The sequence below is a fragment of the Monodelphis domestica genome, chromosome 2, assembly GCF_027887165.1.
Source record: "Monodelphis domestica isolate mMonDom1 chromosome 2, mMonDom1.pri, whole genome shotgun sequence".
Classification (NCBI taxonomy): Eukaryota; Metazoa; Chordata; class Mammalia; order Didelphimorphia; family Didelphidae; genus Monodelphis; species Monodelphis domestica.
In genome coordinates, this window is record NC_077228.1 from 411,714,286 (window position 1) to 411,728,460 (window position 14,175).

The 14,175-nt window shown below is 39.3% G+C and overlaps 1 protein-coding gene and 1 long non-coding RNA gene across 18 annotated transcripts in view; one reads left to right on the forward strand and one right to left on the reverse strand.

Annotated features, from left to right (window-relative positions):
* LOC103092767 (uncharacterized) overlaps positions 1-14,175 on the forward strand; it is a 124,435-nt gene that overhangs the window by 95,618 nt on the left and 14,642 nt on the right. The window lies entirely within an intron of this gene.
* Positions 1-14,175, reverse strand: part of MAP7 (microtubule associated protein 7) — a 249,148-nt gene that overhangs the window by 21,400 nt on the left and 213,573 nt on the right. For all 17 annotated transcript variants that reach the window (XM_056818865.1, XM_056818860.1, XM_007484613.3 and 14 more), the window contains 3 exons: positions 8,482-8,597; positions 7,654-7,940; positions 1,457-1,628 (listed from right to left, as the gene is read on the reverse strand). In XM_056818865.1, the coding sequence (XP_056674843.1) occupies positions 1,457-1,628; positions 7,654-7,940; positions 8,482-8,597 (575 nt within the window). The remainder of the gene's footprint in view (positions 1-1,456; positions 1,629-7,653; positions 7,941-8,481; positions 8,598-14,175) is intronic.

Below are 14,175 nucleotides of genomic sequence, written 5' to 3' on the forward strand. Positions count from 1 at the left end.
GAGCTTAGTTCACTTTCTATCTAGTTATGGGCTTACTCCAACTTCTGCCTTGTAAGAAAATTTTATTCAATTGTGGGAAATGGAAGAAAATCATATTGCATTGTTTAAATCTAGCCTGATATGGCTAGTACTCTTTGTACCTGCTGTTTAGAGACGCTTGACCAAGAACTTGGGTTATGCTGGCTAGAAACACAATCAGATCCTAAGATTGCTATAAGGAGTTTTCCCGTAATTCTACTTTTCAGACAATTCATATATATTATCTGAAAACTGGTTCCATACTGATCAATTGGTTTCTGTTTTCATGTTTCTTTGATTATTTACAGCTACTTGGGAAGGAATGGGCCACCTCTTTTCCTGAATCTAGAGGATTACATTTCCTCACTCTCCCCCCTCCCCACTTGGAAAGTCCCTAATCTTTCATCTAATTAGAAACCAGATTATCTAAAGTTGTATTGTTTCCTTTTAATTAATTATTGCTTAAGTGTTTTGCTACATTAAAAAAAATCTTTCTCCCCCTGCATGTGGGGTCCAGCCCTAAACTGAGGAAGGGGCATGGTCTCAATTTATTGGACAACTGGCATGAATTGCATACTAAAATGATATGCTCAGAGATCAAACCTTTGTTTCCTCAGTCATTTCTTCTTTGGCTGGTTGCAGTCTGCCAACACCAGAGCCAACATTTACTATAGTGTCACATGTTTGTGACCAAGGTCAGGCACTTGCAAAATTCTTGGCTAGAAATAGTCTTTTCTCTTTTTTGCCTTATGTTTATTTAAAAAATAAATTAATAAAGAATATATTCCCATGGTTACATATGATCCATGTTCTTTCCCTCCTCTCTTTCTGAGCTGACAAGAAATTCCACTGGGTTATACATGTATCATTGCTCAAAATCTAGATAGTCTTTTCTTATAGGATAGGGTCAAGCTAACTGAATTGTGTAAGGAATGAATTTGGTTGACTTTAACCTCATTAGCATCTTGGGGTACTATCTGAGCAAACTGTCAATGGGATGGAACATTTAAATGTTTCATATAAACCGCAGGTTTCTTTATAGGAAGACAATTTGTATTTATTATAAAACAACACTAAATGGATAGATGAATACCATTTAGTAATACTTTTGAAGTAGCTAGCTTGGACTTGGAATCAGGAAGACTTGAGTTCAAATTCTGATTCAGACACTAACTGGGAAACCCTGAATAAATCGTTCAAACTATCTCAGTCTCAGTTTCCCCATCTGTAAACTAAGTATGGGGGAATAATAATAGTATCTCCCTTCCAGGGTTTTTGTGAGGATCAATGAGATAATAAACCTTAGAACACTATGTAAATACTAGTTATCATTTTTAAAACTTCATTTATATCAATTTTTAGTTTAAGACTTAGTTCATTTATCTTACTCAGATGTGACTTATGGTAGCTTTAATCAAAAACTAATTTGCACTTTTACCTTTCAAGTTCTTCCCTCTCCTTCTTTTCTTGTTCTTCCTTCTCTCTCTGTTCTCGAGCTAACCGCCTCTTTTCAGCCAGTAGTCTTGTGGCCTCTTCTGGGTCAGTGGTCCCTGCAGAGGTCTTCCCCAAACCAGAAGAAGGTACAGTGGATGGCACTGAAGCTGGAGCAGCTGTTCAATAAGAGGAATAAACTTCAATGGAAACAAATCCCAAGAACAGAATGGACAAAAATAGCTCAGAGAATCTAAATTTATAGTTCAGTGTCCTAAAAGAAACAGCAAATGAAAATTCTGAGATTTCAAGTATCTGCTATAAAATTTCATTCCTGTCTCTGGGCAATAAATGACCAAAAAAAATTCTCTGAGTACAGAACTTTACAAAGTGAAAGATGACATTTTCCATTTGTTACATATCTTCTCTGATCTTCAAAATGATTACAAGCTGGTATCTACTAATGACTACTTTACCAGAACCCAGGTGACTCAATCCTTAGCATTCTTGCAGTGTTGACATTAGAGATGAAATCATATAAGAATGAGAGAGACAGGAAAGGATGCATTGAAGCTCTACTCTCTCCAACTCCTTACACTGTTACCAAGAAGGAGCTGGGTTTGGCCAATGAGCATATAATGTCTGCCTACAGTGTATCCCACACTTCCATCTCAATTCCTTTCACCAAGAAACAGAGAAGCAACACTTGACAATTCAAGTTTCAACATTCTTTCACCAGAGCTAAGCTAGTCAGCTGAGATGTAAAAAGAAATCCTTTGCTACTCACTATATCCTGTTACCTTCTACACAAGAGCCATGTTCCCACACAAGACAAAAAAGGAAATCAGGAATCTAATGGGCATTTACACTGTATCTTCACCAGAAGTGCCAAACACAAAGAAGCCCACAGGCTACTAGCAACACCACTGAGTGAGGGTCCAACCAGATTAAAATGTCATTGGGAAATATTTAATTAAAAATGCAACAAGATGTAGATAACATGAAACTCCGATTTTCTAAGTCAATATGCAGCTCACAAGGATCCTTGCTTGTTGTTGTCCCTGGTGATGCCTATTTCTGTTGAAGTTTGACACTGTTTCCCCCATACTCTCTATAATCAATTACCCAGCATTGTGTTATCTCTACTAACTGTCAATGTTAGTCCTGTCCTTCAATTTTACTGTGGTAGCTAGATGGTATAGTGGGTGTTGTTCAGTCATTTCAGTTGTGTCTGACTCTTTGTGATTCCATGAGATTTTCTTGGCAAAGATGCCGGAGTGGTTTGCCATTTCCTTCTGCAGCTCATTTTAAAGATGAGAAAACTGAGGCAAACATGGTAAAATGACTTGCCCAGGGTCCCACAGCTAGTGTCTGAATTCAGATTTAACTCAGGAAGATGAGTCTTTCTGATTCCAGTCCTGGCTGCCCTAAGCTTTTCTACTGATTGCATTCTATATTGTTCTTGAGAGCAGGGATCATGTCTAATCTTAGTAAAAATAAGCCTCTAATACATTTATTAACTTACAAATTGAGGGTACATTGGATTGAGAGCCAAGTCTAGAGATGGGAGTTCCTAGGTTCAAATCTGGCCTCAGACACCCTCCAGCTGTGTGACCACAGAAAAAAAATCACTTAACCCTCACTGCTTGGCTCTTATGGTTCTTCTATTCTTCTGCCTTGGAACCCATATATAGGATTTATTCTAAGATGGAAGGTAAGAGTTTAAAAATGAAAACACACACACACACACACACACACACACACACACACACACACCAACCCTAACAGATTAAGCAGTGAATAAATGTTTGTTGAACAAATGAATGTACTACAGTATCTCCCTGGGCTTTTTTCTTCTCTTGCTGTATGCCCACATAAAGAGGAATCAGACTTTTTTTCCCCCTCTGACAACATATCTTTTTATGTTACTTACTCAGCCTCTGGCTGTCAATATACCATTCATTCCTTAATCCCTCTCTAGTATCTCCTGATTCTGAGAGTGGTGAATGTTAATACCTTCATTGGGCTCTCTAAGTCCACTCTGGGAATACCCTAAGAGGGAAACAAAACTCAGGCATACAGTCTTGATTTTTCTTCAATCCCATTTCATCTCATTCTGCTGACCATGGAGAGAGCAAGCAGGGGAAACACTGTGATATTTTACATATTCACTTAAAACCAAAACCAAAACCAATAACCCTTACCTTCTGATTTTGAATCCATTCTAAATATCAGTTCTAAGGCAGAAGACCCAGTAAGGGAGCTAGGCAATGGGGGTTAAGTGACTTGCCCAGGGTCACACAGCTGGGAAGTATCTAAGGCCCCCATCTCAAGGCCTGACTCAATCCATTGAGCCACCCAGCTGCCCCCTCTAAGTATGGTTCTTAATGTGACCCTGCATTCTCAAAGGTCATCCCGGCAGAACACAATCTTTGGAAGGTCCCACCCAAGGAAGAAAGGCTTTAAGTATGGTGCCTGGCATACAGTAGGCACTTAATAAATGCTTATTTTTACTATCTGATTGGTAACAGAAAATACCTACCATTCTAGCTTAGTTCAGAGAGAGGCCCCTCACCAGTGTGCTCATGACTGCACATCTCAGCCTCAGCAACAGCAATTCACAAAGGGTATCCATGAGGTCACAGAGGGGTTGCAATCTGCCACAGTGGAGGGAGTACTCACACTGATTATTAAGTCATCAATGCTGTAAGCACTGCAAAAACTTATTGCTAAAGTTATATGCACAGAAGCTGAATAAACATAAAAAGGCATAGTGGGATAGATGGATAAGAAACAGCTCAGGAATCCTGATGGTGATTCAAAATACAGCTCCGCTTATCATTAGACTCAGATATGAAAATAAGTAAAAGAAGCAACAGGCATCTGAGAAGTCCTTCAGCAAAGGACTGAAGGAAGCATCTCCTGTTATCTCCCCTAAAGGAAGCTACTTTTTCCCTTAAAACTCCTGAATTTCCCCCCAAGGTTGATCTTCAAACCTACAAACTTTTAAACTGCAGTCCCTATATAGCAGCACCCCCCCTTTTTTTCAACATTGATTTTAACATGAATTTTAGATAAATCAAGTTCTGATTCTGGCATGCAAATCTCCATGACATCTATACAAAACGACTTTGGTAACTCACCTCTGAAAACAAGAGACTGCTGAGTCAAACAGTCTGAAGTTAATTTTAGTATCAGTTAATGCATGCTTTCAATCTCAATGGTACTGTAAGGAGCAAACAATCCATTTTTAAATAAAAGATGGAAAGTCTGGATGGAATTCTGGACCACTCAGAAAACTGGATTTTTCTCCTAACCAAGCATTCAAGCAAAGCAGAATCCTGTTAGTGTCCAGATAATAATTTTTGAAAAGTGTAGCTTTTGAGCAGTGGAGGCATTGAGCTGATAAAAAGGATTTAAGTTGAATAAACCTAGGTATATACTGGATCTGTATGTATAACTGAATAGAGTAATGGTTTGAGGAATATATCTTTTGTCAAAGACTCCTGTGAATCAGTCAGTTGCATTACAAACTTTGAGGTCTCCATTTTGCAAATGAAGAAACTGAGTCTGAGAGAGTAAACAACTTGCCCATGTACATTTCGAATTTGTATTTTCTTAACTCTAAGAAGTGTTCCATTCAAAAGACAACTTAACTACTTCTAAATATTTGTTGAATGAATGAATATACACAAACACAATCCCACTACCTTTCCAAGAGTAAAAAAGGAGTTGTAATAGTCTGCTCAGTGCTCTAGGCAACTTGCTAATAAGTTGGAGAGAAAGATTAACCTGTGTTGAGGGAGTTTCCTCACCTGGAAATTCTCTATACTAATGAAATAAAGGACCAGTCCCTATCCCAAATATATCATATAGTAGCTACCTCATCAGAATAATTTTAGAGTTACAAGTGGAACAAAGGATTGAACTGGAAAGTCAAGGGTTTCATTACCATTTCTGCCATGCACAAGCCTCAACCACTCAGGATCTCCAGCTGTGTAAGAAAAATTTAATGGTAGGTAGATGCCATTTTTACCCAAACCTGTAATCTTGTGTACATCCTTTTTACTGTGTGTAGTTAGACTCATGGTACCACTGCTCCTATCTTCAGCTCAGTCCCTAGAGCTGTCATCTGGGGAAATGGAGTAGGGGCCACCCATTGCCAAGCAATTTCCACATATACAGGGCAGATGAGCCGGTCCCCCTAAAGTAACAAAGAGTAATATGGTGTGGCATGTGTTGGGCAAGCTGAACCACCACAACCTTCACCATATCTTCTCTTAGATCCTGAGAGAAGTAGCCCAGAACCCTGATCCCTAAAGCCTTAGGAACAGCTGCACCCCCTCAAAACACCAGACCTGCTTTCAGTCCCTCCCCCCACCAGTTATAATGAAGGGAGATTCATGGTGGAGGGGGGGTATCTTCTTTATTAGCACCAGCAACTGATAACCAAGTGTCACCAAGAGGCAGATAAGCACAGGCACCCCAAGGAATGGCAGCACCCTCCTCCACCAGACTTTTGGTCCTGCTTCGAGTCCAGCCTTCATAGCCATTATCAGGGAAGTCAATTCCTATTGAGATGAGGCCAGCCATCCCAACAATTGTGATTCAAACTGTCACTCCTGAGTCAAGCAAGCCAGCCTGACTGAAGCAGCAAGGCACCCTGGGAGAGGGACAGGAGGAAGCAAGGGCTTGGACACCTGAAGCTATAAGATAACACCACCTTGAGCAGCATTTCCCCTCTATTCTACATGAAAGACTCTGAACCAAAAAGCCTTGGCAATGACAATGCTTCCAGCCTTCCATCTTTCTCTTAGGAATGTGGAAACCTGGCACCTGCTAATGCTTGTGCATAAGTAGTCATATCCATGAAGACCAAAAAAGAGTTCTTATTGTCAAAATCTTTGACACTGTTACCAGAAAGTGATGGGATTTTACTAGTGACATGAGAATGACCAGGATGGTAAAGGGTTTTGAGTCTGTATCATAGGAAGGGAGCTTGAAGGAATCACGGGTGTCTAACCTGGAGAAAAGGAGACCCCCAGGAGATAAGACAGTTGTGCATTTTGAAGGGCTATGATTTATTCTGTTTAATTGCAGAGGGTATAACCAGGAATAATGGCTAAAAACCACAAAGAAGTCAATTTAGACTTGATATTAGGGAAAAATATCCTACCAATAAAAATTGCCCAGAAGTGGAATGAGCTTCTGGAGGTGATGAGTCCCCTTCATTCTCCTTGGAGGTAGAACTAGACAATCCTTATTAAAATCAGCCCAAGTGGCTCAGAAGTAGAGGATGAATGACTACTTGTTGGACACTGGGAATTCTTTTTATTGATAGGTTAGACTAGCTGGCCCATCCAACTCTCCTATTCTTGTGGTTCTGTAATTTCCTTTCCCACCCTGATGCTTCTCCCCCGTGAATCCCCAAATGTGTTTCGGTGAATCAACCCTTCTCTCTGTTCCTACTCTAATGTCACCAAACAATTGTGGAAAAAAGTTGTCAAACTGCTTTCTCAAACATCAAACACTCTACCCTTAGCTAAACTGCATAGTACTCCTTCTCTAATACATCCTGGCTATGACCTTGGACAAATTGCTCAACTTGTCAGCGTCCTAGAAACTCTCTAAAACTATTAAGTTACGGAGAAGATGTCAATCTGCGTTGGTGAAAGGAGATCCACAAACAGATAAAAATCACAGATCCAGCCCCCCCCCCCCGCCCAAACAAAAAAAGTATATAAACAAATTCTTTCTTTTAAAGTCCCTATTTGAAAAATAAATCCAAGATCTAGAAATATGTAAGATATCTTCTTAATGAACAAGTCTTTTTTTGGCTATGTTGACAGCAATGGGAGTACAGATTAAGGTCTCTTTCTGATACATGGGAAAACCAAAGGCCAAATCTGAACTGCAATAACTTCAAAAACAAGAATACATTTTTGTATTGTTGGGGAACATAAGATGAAGCATTATACAAGAACATATATCTATATATGATATAGTAAATGCATATATCATATATGTTTATCTATGATAAATATATAAAACCAAATCCATGCATAAGGATTGGGAGGTATAGTGGGTAGTAACGTCTAACAGCTTCATGTCTGACAAAAGAACAATGAATATTTGCAAAAATCCACCTATGGGTAGAGCAGTGTGTTGGGCACTGGGACCATTGGGCACCAGGTTAAGACTTACCTGGAGCAGCCTCTGACTTGGCAAGTGAACCTTCCTCATTTGTAGGTTCTTCGGCATTCACTGAAGGAGTCTGGTCCTCTGCGGATGATGCTTCAACAACCACTTTCTCAGGTTCTTTCTCTGGGTCTTTTTTCTCTATCTCAAGCCTGACTTCTTTCTTGATAGGCCTGATGTTGCCAGGGGAGGGGGGCCGTGCCTGAGCCAAAGCAGCTTTAGGTGGACCAAGTGACAAGGAGGATGTTGGTCTGGGTGTGCCAGGCAAATGAGGAAAGGACTTGGATGGGTGCCTAGGAAACAAATAAGGAAACATGGCATAAAAGGAGATATGGCAGGATCAGCCTACGTGCCAGGGACTCCGTTCTCTCTCCAAAAGAAAAACTGTGTTGGTATTTCAAAGCAATTCTCAACATGCTGATTTCTCTCAAATTACCTTACATTTATTCTATATATTTCTTCTACCTCGTTTTATGGGTACATGTTCTCTCCCCTAATAGAATGTACTCCTTGAGATAAGAGGTAACTTTATTTTTGCCTTTCTCTTCAGTGTTTAGCACACTGGCTGGCAAATAACTGTGTTCTGATGGATTCTCAAAAAAAAAAAAAGAGTTAAGGATATCCAGTTACTTATTTAAAGATTCTTCACAGGTGGCTGAAAAGGGAAAATGGGTGATTTCTCACCCTATCCCTATTTTCTGCCAAGGAAATAAGTTAATGCCATAAAATAAGACCAACAGCCTATAGAGAGGAGCCTAGTGATAGAGGAATATGGGCAGCAATTTAAACATGGGATGATTTCCAGTCAAGATGGCCCACGTGCACTTCACTTACCAAACTGATGAGGGAGCTGATGATCTAGTTTTGGGGTTTGATGGAGACAGGGCTCTTCGGATGCCAGATGTGAGATGGAAGGGCACATTTTCTCTCTCCTTTTCTCTTTTATGTCCCTAAATTGAAAACCACATAAGAATTAGGTCCTTCTGCCAGTAGAGGCAACAAGAGTCACCCAGTCAGCATTTGGTTGGTGACAGGCATGATGAGATCAATCAGTCAGTGCTTGTTTGAGCCATTTTGGCAGGCTGTCACAATTTAAGCCAAACAAAGAGGCCTTCGGGGGTCCTACTGGCTTGAAACCAAGTATTTGACTTTAGTCAATGAGATGAGGAGCCAGTAAAGAATATGCTGACTATGTGACTCCATGGTGCAGGTTTCCCTCATTAAAAAAGGCTTGTGCTTCAGATCTGGGAAAAGGAGTTGAACCATGAGCTGAAGTCTACCTGGATGCTCCCTATACTTTAGAAATGTTTAACTGATCTTCCTCATTCAGAATTCAGTTTCCTCTTTTGTTCTCCTAAAATCCCCAAATGGATTCTTGTTTTAGAACAGTTATTGTAGTTCACATCAGGCCTTTGGTTTTCCCAGGTGTCCCAGGACTTAATCTGTGCTCCCACTGCTGTCAACATATCCAAAGAAAGACTTGTTCTTACTGGTGCACCCAAAGAAAGATCTTTTTTTTTTTCAAATTCCAAATACTATTAAAAAAAAAAGCATTTCTTTATGAAAGAAATTGAACTTAGAATGTCTTGGTGTCCTCTAATTCCTAATGGAAGTTTAGCTGCTAAGTGACGAACTTGGGGGTATTTTAAATTCTTATCAGGATTAAAATCTGAAATCTGAGGAAGGTTTTCAACATTAGTATTTCTGTAATTTCACACAGTGTGGCCAGAAGACTGATTTCTCCTCAGAGAATTTGTACTGGATTGGGCAGCCACAAAATTCAGAGGGATATTGTGATATGCAGAAATAACACTTACCCACTGGAATTAGAAAAAAGCCAAGCATAGGACAGCTGTGTGACAGTGGACTGAGTGCTATGTCTGGAGTCAGAAAAACTCATTTTCTTGAGTTTAAATCTGGCCTCCAACATTTACTGGCTATGTGATCCTGGGCAAGTCACTTAAGCCTGTTGGCCTCAGTTTCCTCATCTGTAAAATGAGCTGGAGAAGGAAATGGCAAACAAGTTTCGTTGCCAATAAAACCTCAAATGGGGTCAGGAAGAGTCAGACATGACTGAAAAAAGGTTAAACAACATATTCCAAGTACCTATAGAATCTGGCCCTTAAACATCTGGGCTAAGGCAAGGGCAATGAATTCTAAGGGCAGCTGTCAAAATACCTGAGCCAGTCCATCTTGTGCTTGAAGCCTGGTCTACATCTGATTCCTCCATTGCTTCAGCACCCAATCTCTCCTGAACCCCCATACCATCTAGCTGATACCTCTATTACGCTAAAGAAATGATTTTCTTAAAAATCACTGAGAGATAAAGACACAGTAACCAATAGTGTGAAGTGTTTTCTTAGAAAAATAAAAGTGATAAAAAGGTATTTAACACATGGCTCTCTAGTAGTTCCAAGGTGCCACTGTTTGTTTGTTTCAGGGTCTCTTTCCTTCCCTTCCCTCTGGAGCCTCTAGTTGGCATACCATTTTCTACTCTTTCTTTGTGTCTGTGGTTAAGACTATTTCTGAGAGAGTCCTGGAACAAATCAGATTGGTGTGTGATCTGCAATTATCTTTCTCTCTGTCCTGCATAATATTTTTACATAGGTGAGATCAGATGAAAATGAACCTGAAAGGCAAAAGTTTAAAAAAATAAAGAAAAGAAGAGGGGCAATTCAATGGAATTACCATTGGATTTGGAGCCAAAAGATCTTAGTTCAAATACTGGCCCTGTGATGTTTGGGCAAGTCAATTCTCCTGTCCAAGTGAGACTAAATAACTTCAAGAGTTCCTTTCTTTCCTAAGTTTCTGAATCCATGAGTTTGAAAGGTGCTTGGAGGAGGAGGGGACAAGTAAGCCTTGTCAGATAGTATGGATTTTAACAAGGGTTGGCAAAAAGAAAATCTTTATAACTCATTTTCTATTTAGTATTTTTAGGCTGAAGGAAGGGATAGGGAGTCAGTGGAATTTACTGAGAAAGCAATGTCATGGCCAAACATGTACTTAACTAATCTCTCTTTGGAAGCTATGCAGAGGATGGATTGGAAAGGGGAGAGACCAATTGAGAGTCTATTGCAATAGACTCTGTTTGTACAACTCCTTTTTAATTTGACATAATCAAAGTCATTCATTTTACATTCTGAAATATTCTCATTCTCTTGCTTGGTCTTAAATTCCTTCCTTTCACCCAGATTTGACAGGTATACTATTTTATGTTCACCTAATTTATTTATGATTTCTGCAATAGTCTCTGTGAAAAGCAGTGAGGGTCTAATCTTGCATAGCACATTCTGTGTAGGACAGATGGCCAGAGATGTTGTAGAGGGGGAATCAAAAAGACATGGCACCCAAATGGAAAAATGGAATGAGGAAATGAATAGCTGAGAATGACTGAGATTGTAAAACTGAGTGAGACTTGAATTATTAATGAAATCCATTTCCAGGGTCCCTTTTTGCACTTTTCTACTAAGATGTTGAGGTTTCGAAAGTGTCCCCCCCCCCACCCCCTACTTCTCTCCTTCCCTTAAAAATATGGCCTACTTATTTGGAATTATATAAGTTGCCTGGCCTGCTTTTGGAAGTTCAGTGACTATGGCAATAGCTTGCTGGTTGGTCTCCCTGTCTCTCAAGTCTCTTCCTCCTCTAGTCCACCTTCTACTCATGTGTCAAAAGTGATATCCCTAAAGATCAGGTTTAACTATGTAAATTTTCTCCATCCCACCCCCCATTAGTAAAATCCAGTCAACTCTGTATTACCTCTATAATCAAATATAAAACCCTCTCTTTGAAATTCAAAGCCCTCTAAACCTGCCTTATCTCTCTACCCCTAACATTTTGGTCTTTTTACCCTTTCCACTCTCCAGATCAAGTGACACTAGCTTCCTTGTTTTTCCTTGAAAAAGATGTTCCATCTCCCAATTCTGGACACTTTCACTGGCTTACCACTCTTCCTAGAATGCTTTCCCTTCTTATCTCCATCTCCCACTTTCCTTCAAGCTCCAGCTTTAGAGGGAAAGATCCGTCTTCCTGAATTTCATATGTTGATTATCTCCAATTTATCCCATATGTAGCTTGTCTGTATGACATGTCCTCCATTAGACTGTGAGCTCTTTCAGAGCAGGGGCTATCTTTTTTCCTCCCTACATAGTCATTTATTCCCATTTAAGTTATGTAACTCAGACATGATGCTTTTTTAAAAAAAATTTTTTTTCTGTTGGTTACATTGAAATTTCCAGGTATCTCTTTCCTTCCTTCCCCTCCCCAATCTAGAGAAGGCATCATTTGACCATAAAATATGTGTGTGTATTTGGGGGGGGGGGTTTGTTCTATTTATTAATTCTTTTTCTGGAGATAGGTAGGCATTCCCAAGTCATTTTTCAAAAATTAATTCTGTGGCTATACAAAATGCTCTCTTGGTTCTACTCAATTCTCTTTTTATGTTTCATATAGGACTTTCTATATTTTTTGAAAGTAACTTGCTTATCATTTCTTATGGTATGGTAGTATTCTATCACAATCATAGTCGGGACTATCTTTTACTTTTCTTTGTATTTCCAGTGCTTAGGACAGTATCTGGCACATAGTAGACACTTAAATGTTTATCATCTGACTAATTAATTGCTAACTTATAGTACTCTGGAGTTAGCTTTAGGTGAAACAGCCACACTTGCTTGTACTAGATTGTCTTTTTTGCAGGGCTGTGAGTTTGGAGGGAAAAGAAAGAAGAAACTTTATGAAATCATAGCTTTAAATCTGAAAAGGCCTCTAGAGGTCATCTATTCCATCCCTTCTCATTTTACAGATGAGGAAACTGAGTGCCAGAGAATTTGAGTGACTTGTCCAAGGTCACAAAAGTAGTAGGAGACAGATGTCTGATTTGAACCCATTTTGCATTTCAGAGAAATATATATCATATTAGTCCACTAATGTGAGAGATTCCCTGAACTAGAGACCAAACCTTTCATCTCCAGCAAGGCTTCAAAGTGCAACTTTCTCCAGAAGAAAAGATGGGCCCTTATCTCTCTCTCTCTTTTTTTTTTTTAACTTTACCATCTGTCTGTCTTAGAATTGACTGAAGAATTGATAGGTTCCAAGGCAGAAGAGTGGTAAGGGCTAGGCAAATGAAGTTAAGTGACTTTCCCAGGGTCATATAGCTAGGAAGTGTCTCAGGCCAGAATTAAACCCCAAACTTCTTATCTCTGGTCCTGTTATCTACTGAGCCACCTAGTTGCCCCAATGGTTCTTAATTTTAACTAAATTCTGCAATTCTTTTAATATCTGGCAGTATAATAGACAAAGCCCCAGATCTGGAATGATATGATCTGTTTTTGAATCTTGATTTGACTACTTTCTACCTAAGTGGTCTTGGATAAGTTACTTAAACTAATCTCTGCATTTTAGTTTTTAATACTACAGGATGAAGAGGGCTAGGGCAAATGATGTCCAGAGTCCCTTCCTTTTTAGCTCTGAACTTCTCACCCTATGCCTCAGTTCTGAAAATATTCCAGAAATGGCAGATTGGGAGTCAGGCACTGCCTAATTCTATGGTTTTAGGCAAATGACTTAAATTGTCAAGTTCCTGGAAAAAAATGGTGATAGTAGAACTTGTCTGCCCAACCTCCTGGGGTTGCTGAGAAGAATGCATGCATTGTGTAACACTTAAAGCACCATATAAATTTGACCTATTGTTATTATTTATTTTTGAGTTGAATTTGAATTCATCCTAAAATGAAAATAGTTCATCAAATCCTTTCCTGAAAGTAGGCTCTGACAGAAAAGAGAGAGGGAGAGAGTTGTCATCATAAACCTCATTTTTAGTGTCCGGAGACAAAAGAAAAAGGACAACACATTTTACTTTTGCTGAAGGTCATTTTTTTCCCCCTTTAACTATTACCTTCTATCTTAGAATGGAGATGTTCCAAGGCAGAAAAGCATTAAGGGCTAGGCAATGGGGGTTTAAGTGACTTGTCCAGGGTCACGTTGCTAGAAAGTGTCTGAGGTCATATTAAAGCCCAGGACCTCCAGTCTCTGGGCTTGTGGCTCTATGTAATGAGCCTGAAAGGTATTTTGGGTACTACTTCTTGTAAATGTGACAGTTACCTAGTAAAAATATATAAATGCATCTGTGATCTCATCAACCTAGATCTTCCTTCTAAGGATGTGGTTCACAAAGTACCCATAGCAGAAATAAAGATTTTTTCTCCCCCTTTTCTGGTAAATAGCTTAGAGGAAAAAAAAAAGGATTCAAGGACTTTTTTATCCTTTCCTCTAAAGCATTGAAGTCCTTAACCTGGGACTTAATACACGTGAATTTGTTTCTTTAAATATTTTGATAACCGTTCCAATATAATTATTTTCCTCTGTAATCCTATGAATTTTGTTTTATTCAGCTAAAGACATTGTGAAAAGGAATCCATAGGTTTTGCCAGTCAAAGGAATCCCTGATCAAAAAAAAAAAAAAGTTGAGAATTCCTGCCCTAAGGGCAAGATTTCCTCCAGGCCATCTTCATTCAGTGTGTGGAAGAAGAA